Source organism: Vipera berus (genome assembly GCF_964194415.1).
Source record: "Vipera berus genome assembly, chromosome: 3".
In the NCBI taxonomy this organism is placed as follows: Eukaryota; Metazoa; Chordata; class Lepidosauria; order Squamata; family Viperidae; genus Vipera; species Vipera berus.
Window position 1 is genome coordinate 66,274,468 of NC_138204.1, and position 22,532 is coordinate 66,296,999.

A 22,532-nucleotide genomic window follows, 5' to 3' on the forward strand; every position below is an offset into this window, starting at 1 on the left:
TAAATCTTTGGAACATATTTCAAACTCAGAATATTTTGCGAAGTTCTATAGCCTCAGCTGATGTAATGACATGTGATTGACTAATTAACATTTTTACATATGTTTAGATATCATTTTTTTTAATTTTCATGCGTATATAGTATTTAACCTTTATCATAATTTTATAGTTGAAAAAAGATGTAATTAAAATTGTAATTCTCATTAGCTACCTAAGTTTTATACAATACCCTCATATCTAAAGTTAAATCACATCCTAATAAAGCAGAATATTTCCAGATATATTGGGATTACACATATCTCAACCAAACACCAAGTTGAGGGCTGAAATGAAGAGTAAACAAGAACTGTCAAACAGAGTTTTAAAAGGATTTTAAAATTTCTTTTCAGAAAAAATGATCTTTGGTGACTTTCAAGAGGCTTCCCTATTCATTATAGACAAAACAAGTGAAAAATTGCTTTACTTTAATATTTAATTTTTTGGAAATAAGCTTTGCTTCTTTCTCTCCTTGGAAATTCTAACAAATCTAACATTACATTTGTATAATGTACATGAAAAATCTAAGTGACTGTTCCTTTCTTAATTATTGTATGTGCTTTCAAGTCATTCTTCATTCCTGTTAAATTTATGGACAAATAAATTAATGCCAGATTTTTCAGAAGTGGTTTACTACTGCCGACTTTCTAGGGCTGAGTGGTAGTGACTGGCCTAAAGTTACACAGCTGGTTTTGAGCCTAAGGCAGAACTAGAACTCATAGTCTTCCAAGTTCTAGCATAAAATATTAGGAAACCACTATTCCAATTGATTAGTCATTAAATATATCCCAAAGGGACTTTTAAAAACATAAGCAAGTCCATAAAAGCCCAGGAACCATAGATTCAGTTCCTCTGTGCCCTATGAAATGAGCAAATTTATTATTAGACTTTTTATATTGGAACTACCAAAAGTCTCTTGGTGATTTAATAAACAAAAAGTATTAACAATAAACTATAATCATTTACAATTATATACTTTTTCAAGCAGAGAAAGCTTTTTATATGACCACACAAATGTTTTTAATGTAATGCTTCATAATACCCCAGAGCATGAGCAAAACATCTATTCAATTGCTAACACACCATACTTTTTTCCAGGTTTTCATGCTTCCTTCACAAGCTGTTCCACACTATCCCCATATACATGTGCTTACATAGCTACTTTGCCTTGATGTTTGAAAGTCCAACAAAGAAATCAGCTCCCCATTCCAGAAATTTACGTCAATACGTTCTTAGAAATACTTTAAAAAAGAATAAGGGTTCACAATTGTTCTTTTCAGCACATTTACTAAAGATAAAAAAGGGAAGGGTGAATTAGCTTAGATTCCAAACCACAAATATTGTTTAAAATTTTAATCTTCATCCATGTTTGCAGTATCATAACGCTATGAAGCAGTAAAATATAATGGTTAAAAATATCCTTATTTTCCACTATTCTCACTGGGAAAATCAACCCTGGAGTATTATGTATGATTCTGGGTATTACATTTCTAGAAGAATATTGAAAGCTGCAGTTCTTGGTGCTCTTTGAGCTTGGTGGTTTGTTTGCACACATTTCAATACACAAGTAGGTAACTGAGCGCATCCATTAGCATTGACGATGTTGTAGAGCAGGGGTGTCAAACTCCCAGCCCGCAGGCCGGACGCATCATCCGGAAGCCATGCCCAACCCGTTGCCGGCAATGGCAAAACTGTCCCGATACGTTGTGCGATGTCACGTGACATGTCTGTTATAGAGTCAAGTAATGAAACATCTGCAAGCAAACAACTAAGCTCAGAGAGTGCTAAGGACTCCATAGTTCAACTTGAACTACATATATTCTCTTCTATTGGATATTGACAAATTAGAACAGGTTCAGTAAATGATAATAAATATAATATAGGGACTTAAACATATGTTTATCAAAACAGACTGAATGAACTGGGGATACTCAACTTGAAATAAATTAAGACTGCACGGAGATGTATTTTTAGATACATAAAAGGGTGACATAGGGCAGATGGATGAGAGCTAAAACCAGAAATAAAGGGTACAAGTTGCAACTTCATAGATTTCATTTAAATATAAGGAGAATATTTTACCCATGGAGGTTATGAATTCTCCATCACCGAGGATTTTTAAGTGGTCCCTTCAAACTTTACAATTCCACAAACATTCTTGTTCAAATGTTATGTCAGAGGCAGGGTAGGACTGTACAAAACAAAATCCTTAGCCCCTCATTTCACATACATGATTAATACTAGCTTACCCTGCAGTTATGATGTAGTGCTGCTACGCTAATGTGGGTAAAGCAGTTGATTTCCATTTTATCATAATGATAATTATTTTTATAAATTTTAAAAATAATTGTTAACATAAACAGGAATTGTGCAGTTGGTAACCTCTTTTAGCCCTCATCAGTAACTACGCTGAAAACTCAGCTTTTGTGTAGGAATCACCTTCTGAGAAAGTTCTGAACTATTTTATTTTTTTCAGTTTTTGCTATATATCTGATATGTGGGCCTAGCAAACACAGTGAATTTGAGAACCATGAATGGAGATGAAGCTGATTAAATGATTGATTTGATTGTCTTATTGCTGCCATGGACTATAGATTTTTAATGGGTTTTTATTATATGGTGGATTTTTAAATTTTGTAAGCCACCCGGAGTACCTACTGAATATGTGAATTGAATGGCTATATAAATTTAATAAAAAATAAATAAATGATAGATTATTTCTGTTTCTGTACTAATAAATACATTAGCACCATCAACTTTGCAGAGATCGTATTCTAAAGCCTGGTTTTTCATTGAGGATTCCCTTCTTCCTATCATCTCAATATTTAAATTCCAAAAATAAAGCTTGTGAAATGCAAATAACAAAAGGGGCAGCTTAGCACAGCAGTGCAATTCTACTCAAAGGACGCGTTAAATAAGAAAATCCTTTTAAAAGCAGAGATCAGTGGTTCAATAAAGAAGGGCGCTTACATAGATGGAAGGGTAGAAAAACACAAATGGGGAAGGGGGGAGTGATAACAATCCCATCCAAATTCAAGCAAATCAATGAAATAAATATAATTTATAATTTATGTAGTTTGGGTTGAGTCTTGGGATTAGAACACTCACAGATTCTGAAGTTCTGACAACTGGGTTCCGGATCCAGGCTGAGATGTGTCAGCAGAGGAAAAAGCAGTAGCTAAGGGAGCACTACTCAGCTTTAACAGAATTGCCTTGAAGATTTGACAAGACACATCTGAGAAGAGGGACAGGGGAAAGACTGAGTAAAAAATACCTATGTAGCATGAATGATGGAAGGAAAAAGGAGGGAGGTTTGGGCAAAGTGGGTGAGAATGGCTAAAACTGTAAAGGCAAGTGAACTGGAGGATTTATGGGTATGTCAGTTTGAAGGGACTGAAGACTCTACATTCCACAGATTCCTATCAGTTAAGTGAATAGCTGACAGGGCAAAGGTTGTAAAAAATGCCTGATTTATTGGCCTCTTGCTGATGTCATTTTCCCTTACTATGGCTAAGGGGAAGCGGGCTTATTTTGCTCTTGTAGAATTGGTGACAAATACAAATTCCTGAAGATAATATGATATGGAAGAATTGGTTAAATAAAACTATTTCATAACGGACAAAGAATCGTTCCTAACTATCACGGATAAGAAGAGAATTAACTAGACAGCTGCTTTTGTTTTTGACACCAAGAAGTCTTACTTTCAGGGGAATCTGAGGTTAGTAAAACAATAATAATAAGTAGAAACATGAGAAACTTTGTGCAAAGATCCGTAATACAATGGAAAACACAATTGATGGTCAATGGTGATAAACTGGGAGAGGTTAATATCAAGAGAGAATCTTTCAAGGAGACTTTCATTATCACTACTGTTTTCATTGCACTATTCCTCTGCCAACCATACTGAACAAGTCAGGCTATGGCTATGAAAGAACAAAAACATCTGCCAGCTATCTCACCTCCTTTACATGAATAATCTGAAGCTGTATGAAAAAACATAGTCTCAAATAGAATCGTTGATTAACACTGTCTGTATATACAGCCGAAATATTGCAACAGAGTTTGGATTAGACAGATGTGCCACCCTCATCATCAGTAGGGGAAAAATAGTAAAAAGGAAGGAATAAAGATGCCCTATGGGAATAATATCAAAAGTCTGGATAAAGACAATCACTACAAATACCTGGGTATCTGTAAGAGAGAGACTGGCAAAGCTGAGGGTGGGATGTGTAAAACAAGCAATCAGTTTAGAGTCTCTATGCAGTTACAAGAAGACAAAGTTCAACCTGATCTTAAAAGCTGTTTAACCCTTATCCAGATTTACCCAGGTGAAAACTGTAAATTACAAAGATTCCTGTGGATAGGCTTGATACAATAAATCGGTAAATTAAACTCTTTCTATTTGGACCTGGTTCTTTGAGCCTGATGGTATCTTTCAAGCTGACAACTACAAGCACACCAAAGTAGAATTGAATATATCACAAGAGTGAAGATCTGAGTTAAAGTCCAAATTCAGTGGAGGAAATACCATCAAGGCAATTAAGATCTGGACAATTCCAGGTCATTAGATACACCCCTGGAATAGTGGATTGGATTCAAGCAGAACTAAAAACTCTGGATAGGAAAATCAGTAAAATAATGGTACTAAATCATGTCCTTCATCTCTGCAGTGCTGTTGACAGACACTACCTAACAATGAAAATAGGTGGACATGAAATGCTGCAAATAGACCAGTCAATTGAAGAAGAAAAAAGGGCATTGGAAGAATATCTGAAAGACAATGAAGAAGATGCACTGAAGCTACAGTAGTATACCATAAAAGCTTATTGATTACTAGAGAGACCAAACTGGCCTAGAAAAAGACCAAATTAAGAATAAAAAAGAAATATGGCAAAGTATTATATGGCCAGTATGTAGGAAAAATAAAGGTAACAAGAAGACTTGACAATGGCTAAGAATGGGAAAAATTAAGAAAGAAACAGAAGGGCTAATTATGGCTGCACATGACCAAATGCATATAAAACCAAAATTGTGAAGATAGCAACAAAAAGCAAATGCCCCTCATGCAACCAAGCTGAAGAAACAGGGGGTCATATAGTTAGTTGCTGTAAGATAGATTGACTATAAACAATGACTTGTCAAAGTATGATAGCAATAAATGTGTTTTGCAATATCGGTAAGAAATATCATTTTTCTGCCAGCAAGAAGTGGTGGACCATAAAATAGAGAAAGTAACAGAAAATGAAAAGATAAATATTCTTGACTTTAGAATTCAAACAAACAAATATCTGCCACATAACACTTCAGAGTTAACCATAAGTGATAAGAAAGACAAAAAAATCTGGATAGTAGACATGGAAATATCAGGGGATAGCAGAATAGACAAGAAAGAACTGGAGAAAATCATAAAATCAATTTTTAAACCTACAAATATAAGTAGAATGACTGTGGCAGAAGAAAGAAAGAAAGTGCTAATAGTAATAGAAGCCTTGGGTGAAATCCCAAAACAAATTGAAGTACCACTTGAACACCATCAGCATTGACAAAATCACCACTGGTCAATTGCAAAAGGCAGCTTTGAAACAGCTTACATTCTGCAACAATACTTTAACATCATCAAAAAACCATATCTGTCTATCCAGATCATTGGGAAGTACATGACAGGCAGATAAAAATGCCAAATCCAAACTAAACATCTGGCTGTCTGTGTGACCATCCATAATAATAATAATTCTTGTATATACATAAAAAAAACCTGAAATAATTTGAGGGAAGAATACATTGATAAATGCATGGGGTAACATAGGTTACAAATACAGGTTACAAACTACATTTCTTTTAAGCATGTAGTTTTAAAAACAAACAAGAACAAAAATATCTTTTGAGCATATCTCTCAGTTAAGTGGAATGATAAGAATTGGAAGGATTTCTGGAACCCATGTAAAATGAGAGCAGTATGAATCTCCAAGGAGATGCTGTTCCACTAGATCAGGGGTCGGCAACCTGAAAAAGCAAAAGAGCCACTGGGAACCGGTTCCATCACACATAAAAAAAGTGGGAGCCGCGCGCGTGCATCCACGCACGCGCATACGCATAAACAAAACATTTTGCGCATGTGCAAAATGTTTTGGTTTTTGCGCATGCGCGTGCATAGATGCACGCACGCGATTCCACTTTTTTTTTATGTGGACGCACCTGCACGCCAGCGGCGACGGGTCTCCCTGGTGACGGGCGCTGGGTTGCGGCGCCGCCTTCACCCCGGGCGCTGCCGGACCCACCCCCTGGGACCTCCAAACTGCCGCTCGTTCGGAGAGGTGGGCGCGCAGCTCTCCAAACCTTTGGAGAGGTGTGCGCGCACCTCTGCCCGATAACCCATTTGGAGACCTGCTGCCACTGGTTTGGAAAGGTGCCGCGGCCCGTTTGCAGAGCTACCAAAGGCGGAAGCTCTGTAAACAGGCCATGGCAGCTTTCCAAACGGCGGCAGGTCTCCAAACGGGTACCGCCGTCGCCCGTTCCGAGAGGTGCACGCGCACCTCCTCCCGTTGGGAGTGGTGTGCGCGCACCTCCGCCCATTCAGAGAGGTGCGCACACACCGGGCGACTGGGAGCCGCAGGAGTCGGCTTAAAGAGCCGCATGCGGCTCCAGAGCCGCGGGTTGCCGACCTGTGCACTAGATGATATTGTTTAACTGAGGGGAACTGGAATGTTCCCATTCATTGGATGGGCAGAAGCCACTGAAGAAATCTCACTGACAATTGTCTTTGTTTTGTTATAGTTAGTTTATAGTTTATAGTTTATTAAATTTTTATACCGCCCTGCTCCCGAAGGACTCAGGGCGGTGAACAGGGCATATAATAAAACTACAAAAGTACAAAAGTTAAAAAAGAATTAAATTATTGCCCAATAAAACAGTAAAAAATATACAAATATTAAAACCCTAGTTAACTCCCCATCAGGCCAGGCCAGCTTGTTCGAACAGATGGGTCTTTAACCCGCGCCGGAAGGAGCGGAGATCCGGTGCCATCCGGAGCTCAACCGGCAGTTGATTCCACAGAGCCGGGGCGCCGTTAGAGGTTGTTAGAGGTTGCCTTGAATTATAGCTCCCATCTAATGGATATGCAAATACAATTAATATTTTCTCATAATCAAAATGCATAGCTTATTAATGCTGACTTGTCCAACATATAAGCAATAAGAAAAGAATAAACTGCATTTCTGATTGTAAGTGAAGTATGTTCTTTATGGAGTAGTTCCTCTTAAACTATCTATCTAAAACCAGATCTGCCAATAACAATTTTTAGACAATTTTCTAGTTAGTGGCTAAAATTGATGTTTTCAATAATGATAAATTAAAATGTAATATTAGTCAGCAAGATACAGCACACATAAAATCAACACTTGCCTCTTTTAAATAAGGTCAGATACACATGAATGAATGAGCAACATAGGCAACAAAGACAAATCAGCTATGAACATTTTGGAAAAACAAGTGATAACTTTGCAAATGATTTAACAATGAATTTATTCAAAGTAAGGTTGAATAGGGATAGATTACATTTCACACATTATTAATGGATTTCATTTCTGCAAAGAAAATCAATTAGTTGCAGCTGTTAAGCGTATCTAATTATTCTATCTACTTTCCTTCTTGCCTATTACCTAACTACAAACATCTGTATACTACCCACTCCAGTGTCTCTGAATTGTTTACACCAGAGTGTCAAACCCACAACGTCACCTGACGTGTTGCGACATATCTTGACTTTTTCCCCATTGCCGGAGCTGGGGTAAGCGCAGTTTTAGCATGACACATCTGGCCTGCGGGCTAGCAGTTTGACACCCCTGGTTTACACTATCTATTAAACCAATACATTAAAATCTCAACTTAATCCCATAATAATAAAGCAATCATGAATCAGCCCCATCATCAGTTAACATCAAAACCTGATTGGAACAAGTGGGTCTTTACATCATTTGAAAGATAGCAAATTTGTCCTTCAGGGGAAAGAGGTACTTTATAGTATGGGTTTCACAACTAAGAAGTAGCACTTTTAGGCCACTAATCCTTAATCTTACACAAATTGGGGACACTCTATATTCTCTTTTTGAAAGAATGCACAAGATAGCATCCATCTATTTGGGAAAAGATAGTTCTGAAGAAACATGAAAGTCAAACCAAGTAAGGCTTCATAGTTAGCCTTACTTCAGATTGGCTATTGGCAACCAATGTATCCTGGTGTTAAATCTTTACCTCATTAGCACCCAGGTAACTGCATTTTGGTTCAAGTTTCCATATTATTCTCAAATGCAGAGACATTTGACCTATGTAGAGTTTGTTATAGTAGTCTAATTATTTAATGATGAGGGGCACATCATTGTTGTTAGATTTCCTGTGTATGTCAAAGGAGAGTGATTTACTTTTTGAGACCTAGCAAGAAAAAACAAAACTTGAGAGAGCCATCTGCTTAGAAATTGGCTGTTGGAAAAGATAAGATTAGATAAAATTTCAGAGAACAGACAAATATCAATGAGGACAACCTAGAAAAAGAGTTATTTCCCTCTTGTCCTTCTTCTTCTTCTTAGAAAAGAAATGAGATGTGTTAAAAATATTTTTAAAATAGCTGTATAGAACTGTATATGTATTATTTGTTGAGCTAAGGACACTGTACATATTAAATATCACTGTAAAAAGAGAAGTGTGTGTGTTTGGAATGTTTTCAGGAAGCCTTGTAGAAATAAAGAAATAAATTTAATAAATCTGTTGCATATAGACATTTGGAGAAAAGCATTCTTACTGGAAATAGGCCATCATATTATGTATATATAAATAAAGGCTGCACTGAATATTTTCTATTTTAATGTAAATATTGCTCATTTATGAACATATTTAGCTCAACAAAAATATATTTGGGGATGGAATGAAGGATGTTTATTAGATGAAATTGTTTGCACATATTTATATCAAATATTTGAATGCTGTTTGTTTGTTTTCAGAGTGAGCACTGTATAGTTAACCCGAAACAGGTTAACTATACAATGCTCACTTCTGTACCTCTTAATCTGTCTATGGTTGACATTATGATTAATTTCTCTGCCCAGCATTTGTAAACAGTAATGTGAGGCTTGTTGCAAGGACAAATTGGTAAGAAATTCTAAAGCACTGTTAAGTAGTATCTTGTAAAATTTTTAATATTTTTTGCCGGATCATAGAAGCAATAGAATCTATTCAAGCACAACAATAAAGCAAGATTCCCTCAGAATAAGTGTTTTAGTAGCAAGGAAGTTAAAGGTTGTCACTCCATTTTTTTAAAACAAGTATAGCTAATGGATTACTTATTTTTTATTTCTCTCTATAGGATGGAAAAGTCAGAATCAATACAAGAAAACTACTATTGTATGTAAAGGTAGAATCACTGAGGTGGTTTCACTTTTAATAAAAATAATCTTTTATTTATTCCTTTCTTGGAATGAGAAAGATGGGCTTTGATTTATGACATGCATTGGATTAAATCAACAACTTTATTGCTCAGATCAGGCATGTCAAACTGCCGGCCTGCGGGCCAGATGCGTCACGCCGAAACCACGCCTACCCCATTGGCGGCAATGGGGGAAAAGACATGATACATTGTGTGATGTCGCAAGTTTAACATGCCTGGCTTAGATCATCTAATCTATGAATAATTCTTTCTAGGCTGCTAGTTCCTTCTAACCTTCTTCTAGAACTCATAATAAAATCTCCATGCCATGGAGGTGAACAGAGGAAACAAGAGGTCTACAGGGAAACAATTTCTAAAGCCACCGTAATTGATATAATTTGGGACTATCCTACTAAAAAAAACACCCTTAGATCCAGCCAAGATCCTACTAAAAAAAACACCCTTAGATCCAGCCAAGATCCTTGAAGGGGAACTTGGTTGATAAGACTATCTGACATTGACAATTTTGCTCAATACCATTTATCTAGCATGCTACAGGAATTAAAATTTAATTCCTTGCAGAATGTTTCCAACTTATATGAACAAATAATGCATCATATTTTGGATATATAGTGGTTTTATTGCTGAAACTCTTTGTAATTGACACTGAATTATTTACTTGTAATTTTAATGATCCTGGTTATCCAGTAATACAATGTTAATTAGGAAAGCTAATTCTAACAGCCATCAGACTGGTTTATTTTTGGCATCATGTTACATAGTTAATTTATATAAACATTTAATTGAGTTCCTTATTAAAATTCAGGAGAGGGCATAAGCCATTGTGAAGATAATTATAGTTAAGAAAAAGCTGTTTTCACATATGTTCTGGCTCTATTTGAGATTTTTGCCTCAGGAACCTGTTTATATAGAATATAAAATTGTTTTAGTGATGGCAATATTATGACTTGACTAGAAGATACTTCTTGGTCTCCATGCTACGATCTTCCTTGAAGAAACCAAGCAAGTACTTAGAATAGTGCACGCTTCCAACACAGTAAATATAAATGCAAATCTCTTATGCTAATACTTATATTTTACTGATTTTCTTTCATTAATATGAGAATTTGCATTTAACACAGAAACTAATTCTAATTACAGCTGCATTCATCAAAACAGAGATCTTAAGAAATAATTCTTTTGCTATTAACATATATAGCTGAAATCAACTAACAGATTATTTTGCATAAACATTGCGTAGCTTTTATCTTTGCAAAGAAAGAAAAATAAATAATACTTTGCCCATCTGCTTACTCTCTGTCATTTAACCTGAGCTTGATAGGATCTCCTTCCTAAAACAACATCAGGGGCACCTTTAAAGCATCAACATTTCTCAGTCTAATATTTGATCCAGCTTCTGGCCTACATTTCTCAGTGCTTGCTCTCTCTTTACAGAAGTTAGATTTGAGCAATTCTACCAAATTGTAATTTACAAAGACTGTCATTGAAGTGCTACAGCATCGCTTCATTTTCCCTTTAAAGTGAGCATAGGGACAACTTTGAAACTTCTCTTATAGCAACTGACTGGCTTGTTTCAAAGGTTACCAGAAAAATCAAGACAAAAAGCACAGACCCCAAAAATAGTAGTAATGTCTAGATATGGATTTCTACATTCCTCTCGTGGCCACTGAAAAGAACATGGATAACTTCAACAGAGGTTTTTCTTGTTTAGAAGAGGATGCAGTTAACACTATGATGCTCTGAAAAAAAATTAAGGCCTTCAGTGGAAAAAGTAATAGTTACACAGATGTGGGGAAAAAAATCATACAGACAGTCTGATGATTTTGCAAAGAGATGCTTAAAAAGAGAGGCATAGTAGCATATCACTGGTAGTAATGATAATTTAGTACAGAGGTCCCCAACTGCCAGTCCATGGACCGGCACCAGTCCGTGGCATGCCAGCAACTGGTCCATGCAAACAAGTAAAGCCCCATCCATGGGATGAGGCAGCACACAAAACCACATCCCCTCCGGTCAGTGAAAAAATCTTTCTCCATGGAACTGGACCCTGGTGCCCAAAAGGTGGGGGAAGGGCCACTGGTTTAGTACTTAATCTCAAAGCAACATGATAATCAAAGAGTGAAAGCAAGGTGCCATTTTAGCGTATCTGGAACATATTTTTGTAATTTATGAATAAATAAAGCTGATCTCTATACATCTAAAAGGAGGAATTAGTTTTTCAGGGTCACAACATCTAGCTTCCAGGGCTTTTCCAGTACTGCAAATGAAGAGATAAATGATACAACAGTCATGGTAGGAATGTCGTGATTATTTCTCATGCTTTTTGTTGCAAAAGTAGGGGACTACAATGACACACTGTAAGTTTTGGAAAATGAAATTATTGACCCACTCTCTATTGCAGGTCCAACAAAAAAAAACCCCTCCTTTCCCTTTATTTGCATCTCAAGGAAAAACTCATTTGTGCTACGGAAAACTTTCTTAAAATGCAGACTTTAAAGATTTATTTTTTTTCTACACACAATGTCATGGGAAGAAAGAATTAAACCTTTCCCTGTCTCAAAACTACTTATGTATCAGAAAAGCCACTGTATGCTATAATAACATTCACAAATTTGATCTATTTGCTCTGGCAAAATATGTTGGCTGTGTGCCTAAGAGGGTGACGAATGATTGTCTTGTAGTCCCCCTTCAATGTATATGTATCTTTCTCTCTCTCTCTCTCTCTCTCTCTCTCTCTCTCTCTCTCTCTCTCTCTCTGTGTGCGTGTGTGTGTGTATCTCAACTCAATTGTGCAAACTCTGACAAAAACTTTCATCTCCATTTTTGGGTGGATAAACTGTTCCAATTCCACTCAATATCAATCAGTCTTGATTGTGAACATGACAAAAGCACTAAAGTGTCTAGCTTCTTTTTGCAAAGTATTGATTAAAATAAAACAAATGCCAAGAGGTTTACCTTCCATATTAACTGAAGGAGAATAAGTATTCATATATATATAAAATTTGAGTCCTCTTTTCAGGATGGACTGGAGTATTTCCATGGAGTGAAAATATTGAAGTACAAATGTCAAGTATTCCATCATTTGTGTTCAAATGAGATTGACTATGATTTGTTTCCCTGCAAAGACCAGGCCATTTGTTTTCTTTATGGGATACAAATCTAAACACTCAACTGGGAATTAGTTGTACTGGGAAACTACATGATCAAAGTTTTTCAGTTTTCAAATATGTCTGAAATGCATCTCTTTGAATTAGTATCGTGGTAATTCCTCTAGATTATTTTCTCAGTTTGTTTCTGAAATTATTTCTTGTTTTACCCCTTACAGGCATCCCAATAATTCTATGAAATCACTTCAAATCAGGCTAGCTAAAAATATGATGTAGGTGTTCTATTACTTGAGTTTCTTCCACAATAGTATTCTTTGTTTGGTGTCAATGATGATAATAGTTTATTAGACAATACATAGTAGAGCGTCTGCAAACCGTTTTGAATTTTTAATATTTATGCATAAATATAACTTACAACATGATCCATTTTCACAGAACTAGATAAAGAGAATCCAATTAAACCAATTTGTAAAAAACATTACACTTATCATTTATTTATTAAGGAAAATAATCCAAAATTATGTATTTCATGATACTTTTGCCCTTGACACAGATACTGTGAAAATGTATTACTTTACTATCCCAAAGGTCCTTTTTCAAAAGGCAACTGGACTTTCTTTGCTTTTGCCTGAAGATGTTTTGCTTCTCATTCAGGAAGCGGAAGAAGCTTCTTGGATGAGAAGCGAAATGTCTTCAAGCAAAAACAAAGAAAGGCCAGTTGACTTTTGAAAAAGTATCTTTGGGATGACCATGACCTGGATGACCGAGAATCTCCAGAGACGTATTATTTTACTACTTATTTTGGAGGGATAGGTAGGTTCTGCCGCTTTATTTTAACTCTGTCCTGATATTACCTGTAGAATTGCTAAAATTGTGCTTCTGTGTTAATCACCGTCTTAATAAATTCAATAAATTCCAACTTTATACATTCAAATCATTACTTTGATCCATAGGTACAAATTATGAAATATTTCATGGTATAATTTAATTGGAATATTATTGCCTTCCTTGAATATCTTTTAGGGCAAAATGTACCAATAATTTTTTTTGTTTAACATTATTTCACTTACTCCTGTCTTCTCATCGAAGATTTTGATTCCTCCAAAGGAGATGGTTAGAAATATTTTCTGTTTATGTTCACCTTTTGAACGAGATGCAGCAACAATTCCCTGTTGGAAGAAAATAAGTATTTCACACTCAAAATAATTTCATTTTTTTTCTTCTGAGTGTTCTCATATTAGGAAATGTTCCCATTGCCTTCAGGTTAGAAATTTGGGAGGATTTATTTTATTTACGTGAATAAAATTGTACTATGCAATATGCATATTTATTATGCACACTGAACACTGATTTCAGTGTATAGGTTTGTTTCAAAATCTTCCAGTTTATGGAAGTGGAATGAAGCTGCAAAAAGAGCTGAGTGAATGCATACCATATGAATCCAGGATGTTCTGATTATTTTGACATATCAAAATTATGTAATTAATGGTCTAAGTTAGGAAGCTGTAATTAATTTCTATTGCTTCTCTTTTTTTGCAATAAATATTATCCCACTATTCACTAAATTAGGGGGATAACACTGCTTCCAAGCAGATTATCCTATCTACTCATAGAGGAAATCCTTTACACACTTATATAAATCTGTGAAATGTGAAAATAGTTGTTTGACATTTTCTGACAACAAAAAAAAATGCTGTTAAAAGAAAGGAAGACTGGGGACATATTTGTTGAAACACAGATATTTCCAAAGATTAGCCATTGATACAGTTGTTTAACACATTTTGTAATGCTTAATAAGCTTCTCAACTTCACCCTTTCATTTGCTAATCTTTTGTCCTCCCCTAATCTTTATACACTTCTTTCTTTCCATATCTTTTTCCTTCTCTTACAGTAGTTGTCCCTCCAACGTACACTATTCTCTCTCTCTCCCCATCCATCCATCCATCTATCTATCCAGCTATCCAGCCAGCCACCCGTCCGTGCTTTTTGGTCCTCTATGTTGGAAGGAAATAACAACAATAATCATAATATCCTATTTTATGCATCTCAAAGTGCCTATTACATAAATGCTTCCACTTCTTTTTCTCACAAAAACAATCATATAAAGTAAACTAGGCTGAGAAAGAGTGACTGGCCCAATGTCACCCAGTTCTCATGCCTATGAGATGATGAGAATACATGATAAACCTTTTCTATACAGCTCCTTAGTCTCTATAATATACCTAATTAGTTCTATGGAACATATCTGTATGTAGTGGGGTGCCCCAGGGCTCTGTTCTGGGCCCAATGCTCTTCAACATCTTCATCAACGATTTGGATGAAGGGATAAATGGGGAACTCATCAAATTTGCAGACGACACCAAGCTGGCAGGAATAGCCAACACTCCAGAAGACAGGCTTAAGATACAGGAGGATCTGGACAGACTTGAACACTGGGCGCTATCTAACAAAATGAAATTCAATGGTGAAAAAAGTAAGGTTCTACATTTAGGCAAGAAAAACCAAATGTACAGGTATAGTATAGGGTGTACCTTGCTCAATACTAGTAACTGTGAGAGGGATCTCGGAGTCCTAGTGGACTTAAATATGAGCCAGCAGTGTGCTGCAGCTGCCAAAAAAGCCAACACAGTGGTAGGCTGCGTTAACAGAGGAATAGAATCAAGATCACGAATGCCTTGGTAAGGCCACACTTGGAATACTGCATCCAGTTTTGGTCACCACGATGTAAAAAAGATGTTGAGACTCTAGAAAGAGTACAGAGTAGAACAACAAAGATGATTAGGGGACTGGAGACTAAAACGTATAAGGAACGGCTGCTGGAATTGTGTATGTCTAGTTTAAAGAAGAGAAGGATGAGGGGGGACATGATAGCAGTGTTCCAATATCTCAGGGGCTGCCACAAAGAGGAGGGACTCAAGCTATTCTCCAAAGCGCCCAAAGGCAGGACAAGAAGCAATGGATGGAAACTAATCAAGGAGAGAAGCAACCTAGAACTAAGGAGAAGCTTCCTGACAGTTAGAACAATTAACCAGTGGAACAACCTGCCTCCAGAAGTGGTGAATGCTCCAACACTGGAAGTTTTTAAGAAGAGACTGGACAGCCATTTGTCCGAAATGGTATAGGGGTTCCTGCCTGAGCAGGGGGTTGGACTAGATGACCTCTAAGGTCCCTTCTAACTTTATTATTATTATTATTATTATTATTATTATTATTATTATTATTATTATTATTATTATTATTTTCTTTGAGTCTGTGTGTATATGTTTGTGTAGGGGAGGAAATGATTAGTATACGTAAACAACCATGAATTTTACTATTATTTCAATTAATTTTAAACAATAATTAATTATTTATTGAATTCAGTATTATTGTTCTGTGCCAATTGTGCCAATTCTTCTCTTTTTTGGATTACAAGTTTTAGCAAACGAGGCTGCAGAAATCATTTAAAGAGTTGGTATAGGCGGGAAACACATTACTTCAAATCTACAGTGCAGGCAATTTTTTTCCAGGCTCATAAGGCTGCTGCATGTGTGTATGTATTATTACCTTTCTCCCTTACAAACAGACAGGTAAGTCTGGAAAAGGCATTCTCATTTTCAAAGAGCAGTGTTCCATACATGCTTCTCTATTCTGTTGAGCATGATTATTACAGTATTTCCTGAGCCCTAATATATATTACTGTATATACAGAGACATGTTTGTTTGTGTAGTTGATGTATATGGCTGCCTATTTTGTAACAGTGAGTCTATATAATAACTTCCAATACATAATAATTTTCAGGTTGATTTTAGCTGAAGTTGGCCAGTCTAGGTTGACTAGGTTTGGAATTGGCGAATAAATAGTATTTTTATCAGTGTGGATAGCATTCCTTTTGGGATAGGGGATGTATTTACCAGAAGGAAAAAAAAAAGATGGGCATGGTTAACATCAGGCTCCAAACCAAGAAAGTTACAATGAGATTCTTCTAAGCAGTTTCTTTTATTGTTTCTCACCTACAGAAAAAATTCTTGCCAAACTAAAGCAGATTCCTTACACCATAAAATATACACTCTGGAAACTATTAAGGGAGAAGCAATCTTGACCTTTTTTTCTCCCATATAGTGCTGTCTCTTGCTACTCTGGAATGCACTCCCTCCGTCCTGTCTCATCCCATCCCATCCCATCTAGCAATATGTAATGAATTACGACCCACAACCAGAAGTCTCCAGAAGTCAAATCTAAGGATAGTGGTGCAATGAGTAATTAAGATTAGAAGGCAAAGAAGAAGAAAGGAGTATAGAAAAAGCTGAAGGCAATACTGGAAAAAAGACATGCCAGTGACCAGATTGATTATGCCTATAAAACACTTGAATGCAATAGGAATCCCTTTATACACTATTCTTTCTCATAAAGTTCTCATTTGTAACATAGATGGATAGAATCAATCTTTATAACCATTCATTATATATTACTAAAACTTCTGTTGTCATTACCTTTAACTGGGCAAAATAGTGTATCATAGGGCAACAATATTTAAACCAAGGTACCTCAAATGGGATAACTTAAAGAACGTGTCCAAAATCTTGGACCCACAATTCCTGAGAGAATGAAATTTGGGGACATTGTGGCTGCTTCAATCCTACTGCCTGTTGCTGTGTTCAGAAGATCTTGCCACAGAAGATCTTGATGGAAGGAAGCAACAAAGGGAGGGACAGAGGAAGATTTTTAATTCCCACTGCCACCTTCCCACAAGGGAGGAAAGAAAGATTTCTATCTCTCTGCCAGAGGCCCAAAAGGAAACTCAGTGGGGAAGCTGGTGGGAAGTCAGAGGTTGCTCCAGCTCCCATTGCCTTTTTGCCCCCTTGTGGTCATTTTGTTTCTCTGTTTAAGTACGGAAATATCTCTTGAAATGATGATGCAATGTGGCACTGGTTGTCTAGTTTACTATACAGGTCATGATCCTGACAATTTGTTGATGGACTGGGCGATAATTCTTAACCAAATGTTTGTGGCTTATGATGCTTGACAAATTGGCTCTAACTGAACCTAACACAAGCTTATAGTAGAATAGCTATAAATAAAAAGTAAATATGGAAAGTAGACAAATCTAAGTGGATAGCAAAATTGAAGTAGAAAAGTAAATAGTAAAATAGTAAAAAGTAAAAATCTGACAGAAGGAGTAGAATAGGCATGAATAAGAACAGGCTTGAAAAGGGCAAGACAATTGTAGGTTTCTACTATAAAATATGGGAATATATACTGAACTGTTAGCATATTTTTCTTCCAATTGGGCTCTCATTATTTATGTTTCTCAAATTAGATTCAATACTTCGGGTCTTTGTATGGGTATTTCTTATTACATTGGTACCATGGAAACAGATTCTTAGAGTAATTTCTCTTTGCAGTAATCCTTTGTAATATGAATATGAAAAGTACAGGGTCCATATTTTGTGTGCTTTATTTTAATTTATCAACATTTCATTTTATCCACTGAGGTAAGCAACTTTGTCAGACTATGGTGCATGTGCTTTCCAATGACTAATCTCAGCCCTTCATTTAAAGTAAGCTCTTTAATTGCCTAGTACTGCTTACTCACTGACTTAACTCTGCATGTATCTCTGGGAGAGCCCGTCATTCATAGGTTACCTTAAACTCAAGGCAACAACAAAACGTATATTTCCTACAACATATTCTCCTCATCCTTTTAAAAAAAATCTTTGGAACAGAATGACCCACTAAATCTATTACATTCATATGATTTATAACATTTTTATTCACATCTATATGGAGACATATAAAAATAAGGCAGGGATAGATAGTTCTCTCCTGCTTTTGCAGGGTTTCAATTCAAGGTCATTTCACATAAGAAAATACTTTCTCACGCAACACAGTTAAACTAGGGAATTCACAGCCAGCTGCTGCAGTAATAGCAGCCAATTTGAATGCTTTTGAAAAAAAGTATTGGAGAATCAGTCTTCAATAGCTACTAATATTGATGGCTGTTTACTACTTCCTGAATCATCGGCAGCATGCCATAAATGCTGATTACTTCAGAAGAGACAATGGAAGGAACTGTTGACTTCTAATTCAAGTCCGTGAGCGTCTCAAATTAATCCAGTTGGCTAAAATGTGACACAAAATGTTGGTGTCAGGCCTACAGAACTACAGAATAACAGAGCTGAAGGGGACCTAGGAGGTCTTCTAGTCCAACCCCCCCTGCTCAAACAGGAGACTCTATACCATTCTAGAGAAATAGCTGTCCTGTGGGGGAAAAATTGGTCTTACTAAGGCTTTATAGAGCAGTACTAATTACTTCATGTGATCTTGATTCTGTCCCTCTGTTAATGCAACCTAGATTTGTATTGGCTTTTTTGGCTGCTGGTCCATACTACTGGCTCATATTTAGGTGATTTAAGACTCCAAGATCTTTCTCACAGTTACTGCTATTGAACCAGGTTTCACCTAATCTCTACCTGTACATTTGGTTTTTCTTGCCTAAGTGTAAAATCTTACTTTTCTCTACATTGAATTTCATTTTGTTAGATAGGGCCCAGTGTTCAAGTCTGTCGACATCCATCTGGATCTTGAGCCTATCTTCTGGGGTGTTGGTTACTCCTGCCAGTTTCATGTAGACTGAAAAATTGATGTGTTCTCCTTCCATTCTCTAATCTAAATTAAGCTTTCTAATAATTAAGCTTTCTAAGATGGCGGACGTGTCGAGCTGAGGTCCGTGAGCTCCGTGAGTTTGGCGTGGATTGGTGGTCTTGGGGGGCGCCCTTGGGAGTGCATAATGCCTCCATGATAGGGCTGGGCGATCAGACTGCTTTGCCATCCCTGCTTCTTGGGGCGTCGGTGCCCTCCATAACGGTGAGAGGTGACTGGAGGTCTTGCTTGGAGATCATGGCTCTGGCTCTGGCTCCATTTGAAACGCCGCGGCTTGAAACGCCCAAACAGCTGTTTTTCGGGGTGGATAGAGCCGCGGCTTGAATCGATCAGAAACGGCTTGTAATGGCTGTAGGAACTGCGACGGGAGTGAATGCTCCAGCCTGGAACGGTTGGAATGGCTGGAGGAGAAGCTGGAAGAACTGCGGCAAGAGCGAATGCTGCCGGAGGAGCCGTGGCTTGAAAATACCCCAGTCAGCTGGTTTTGGGGGCAGATAAAGCCATGGCCCCGAATGGCCAGAACAACTGGAGGAACTGCGGCATGGGTGAAGGGTGCCGGAGGAGCCACGGCGTAGGTAATGCTGCGGGTTGCCCAGTGCAGAATCCTGCATGGCGGCCCTTCCACAATGGTTCTTGCTGCGGACTACCAGGCGACAGAGACCATTTTGGTTTGGGGCCTGTGGAACATCAATGGAATACTCCTATCTACTCCTCACTTGCTCCTATTTACTACCTGCCGCAATTTACTCCCCGTTTTTTAAAGCAGCCATTGGAGACCATCGAGGAGAAGATCAGGACGGTGCTGGTCTCCTATGTTAATTAAGATCTGCTGCCTTTAAGAGATCCGAGGCAGCTTGGGCTGCTTTCCAGGTTCTTGACTGGCTGGGTGGTGCATTGGCTGCCTGCCTAGCAACAGCCTTTGAATCATGGCCTGGAGTTATGGCTTTCAAGTTGGGCTGGGCTTATCACCTATATGGAGTTGGACTCTTGCATGCTGTTTCTCTTGTCCCCCAAAGACTCAGGAGGACCCGGGGTGAAGAGTCGCTGTGAGAGGGCGGCTCAGTTTCTTCTCCATCTACAACCTTTCCGGATGTGAGAGATCCGTGAGGGTATGTTTTTTCCCCCTGGATGGGGTTTCCATCTGCCTCCCAGACCAGCCTTGAGGTCGGGGTGAGAGAACGACTGCTGACTGGTTCTGGGGTACCCAGCGCAAGTGAGAGTTGGTGCTGGATTGGTGGTTTTGGACTCATATATTCCTTCTGATTTGATTTGATATCATCTTTTTTCAACATCTGACTGCCATTTCCCAAACTCACATGGCCATTTATGGCACGCTTACGTTATTCAGGCACGGACTTATACGCCCTCAGGGGTGCTCCCCCCTCCTGGGTGCTTCCCGCCTTCTTTTCTACCTCTCCTCTTGATGACGGGCCCAATTGTTGGGACCCTGAGAGATGGCTAGGTATGGATTGGGGTCTCCGGTTTATTGTTAAGAAGAGACCCCTGATCTGTTTTTTAGCTAAATTTTTTAAGGGGTTAAGGGGGAGGGTTGGGTTGCGGTTTGGGTTGGAATCTGGGGGGCTTCCACCAACCGAATTTCAGTCCAGGCTTGTGACAGGTCGCGATGGGACTGGGCTTGGGTTGGACGCCTCCGGGTCTCTGGAAGGAGGGGTGGGGTTGCGGATCCTCACGACGATTGGGAATGGCAACAGGTGGTTGTACGGGGGGGGGCGCATCAACACTCGGGAGCACACCCCCGCTATCTTCAAGAGGTGGCGTGCTCCGACCCCCCGGTCTTACCCCGTATGGGGATGAGCAGGCACCTGAGCTCAGGCTGGTGTACCTTAATGCCAGATCAGTACAATAAGGCTCCCCTTATCCGTGAGCTGGTTGAGGAGGAGCATGCCGATCTGGCTTGCATTACTGAGACCTGGCTGGGCCCAGAGTGAACTTTTGCCCACCAGGTTTCCGTGTGCTTCACCAGCCTCGGGCTCAGGGAAGGGGTGGGGGTGTTGCGGTGGTTGTAAGGGACACCTTGTGTCCGCGGGAGGCTACCGTTACTCAGACAGTCGGGTGTGAGTCGCTCCTCCTGAGACTTGGCCCTGGGGTTCAGTTGGGCTTGTTGCTGGCGTACCGTTCGCCTACCTGTGTAGCAGCAGCCCTGCCCAAGCTCCTCAACACCCTCTCTGGGTAGGCGGTTGAGTTCCCCAGACTTATGGTTCTGGGGGACTTTAACCAGCCATCCCTGGGAGGTTCGTCGGGGTTGGCTCGGGAGTTCATGACCTCCATGACGGCCATGGACCTGACCCAGGTAATTCAGGGCCCGACTCATGGGGGGGTCACACACTCAATCTTATTTTTCTATCTGGACGGTGGCTTGATGATCTGGGAGGGGGATCTCCAGTCATTACCCCCCTGTCATGGACCGATCATCACCTCCTGCGGCTGGCCTTCTGCTTGTCGCGGGGTTATGGAACCGACCAGGTGGTTCCGTCCCAGGCACCTAATGGACCCTGAACGTTTCCAGGAGGCGCTTGGATCTGTGCCTGCCATCTTCTCTCACAGCCCGGTCGATGCCTTAGTGGAAGCCTGGGAAAGGGCGGCCACGAACGCACTCGACCGTGTTGTTCCCATGCGGCCCCTGACCCGGCACAGATCCCGGTGGGCACCATGGTTCTCCATGGAGCTTCGGGAGATGAAGCGTCGGAGACAGAGTCTAGAGAGCTGTTGGAGGTCCAGCCGGTCTGAGTCTGATCGATTGCGACTAAGAAACCTTCACGAGGTCTTATCTCGCAGCGATGGAGGCAGCGAAGTCTAATCGCCCGGCTGCCCTGTTTGGGGTGACTCGCTCCCTCCTGAACCAGGAGGTGAGGGAGGAGCCCCTGCAGGGTCGTACCGAGGAATTTAGTCAATATCTGGTGGATAAAATTGCTCAGATTCGGGCCAGATTGGACTCCGACTGGGCAGAGTCTGACGATGGGGAATCGAGCGGTCTTGGGAATATTATTTGGGAAGAATTCGATCCTGTGACTCCAGAAGAAGTTTATTTTTATTTATTTATTTATTTTATTACATTTATATACCGCCCTATTCCCTGAGGACTCAGGGCGGTTTACAGGGAATTAAAAACCAAAAATACAAAAGTTAAAACCAGTTTAAAAAAGATTAAATTTAACCCTGTGCAACTAAAACCCCAATTAAAATAAATTAATCCTCAGCCTGGGCCAGAGAGCTCGAAGAGCCAGGTCTTCAGGCCCCGGCGGAATGAACGGAGGTCGGGGGCAGTCCTCAGCTCCACTGGCAGCTGGTTCC

The 22,532-nt window shown here is 39.0% G+C and overlaps 1 protein-coding gene across 3 annotated transcripts in view; it reads right to left on the reverse strand.

Annotated features, from left to right (window-relative positions):
• DAB1 (DAB adaptor protein 1) overlaps positions 1-22,532 on the reverse strand; it is a gene marked incomplete at both ends in the record, with an annotated part of 190,263 nt that overhangs the window by 74,247 nt on the left and 93,484 nt on the right. For all 3 annotated transcript variants that reach the window (XM_081324630.1, XM_081324629.1, XM_081324628.1), the window contains one exon: positions 13,648-13,746. In XM_081324630.1, the coding sequence (XP_081180756.1) occupies positions 13,648-13,746 (99 nt within the window). The remainder of the gene's footprint in view (positions 1-13,647; positions 13,747-22,532) is intronic.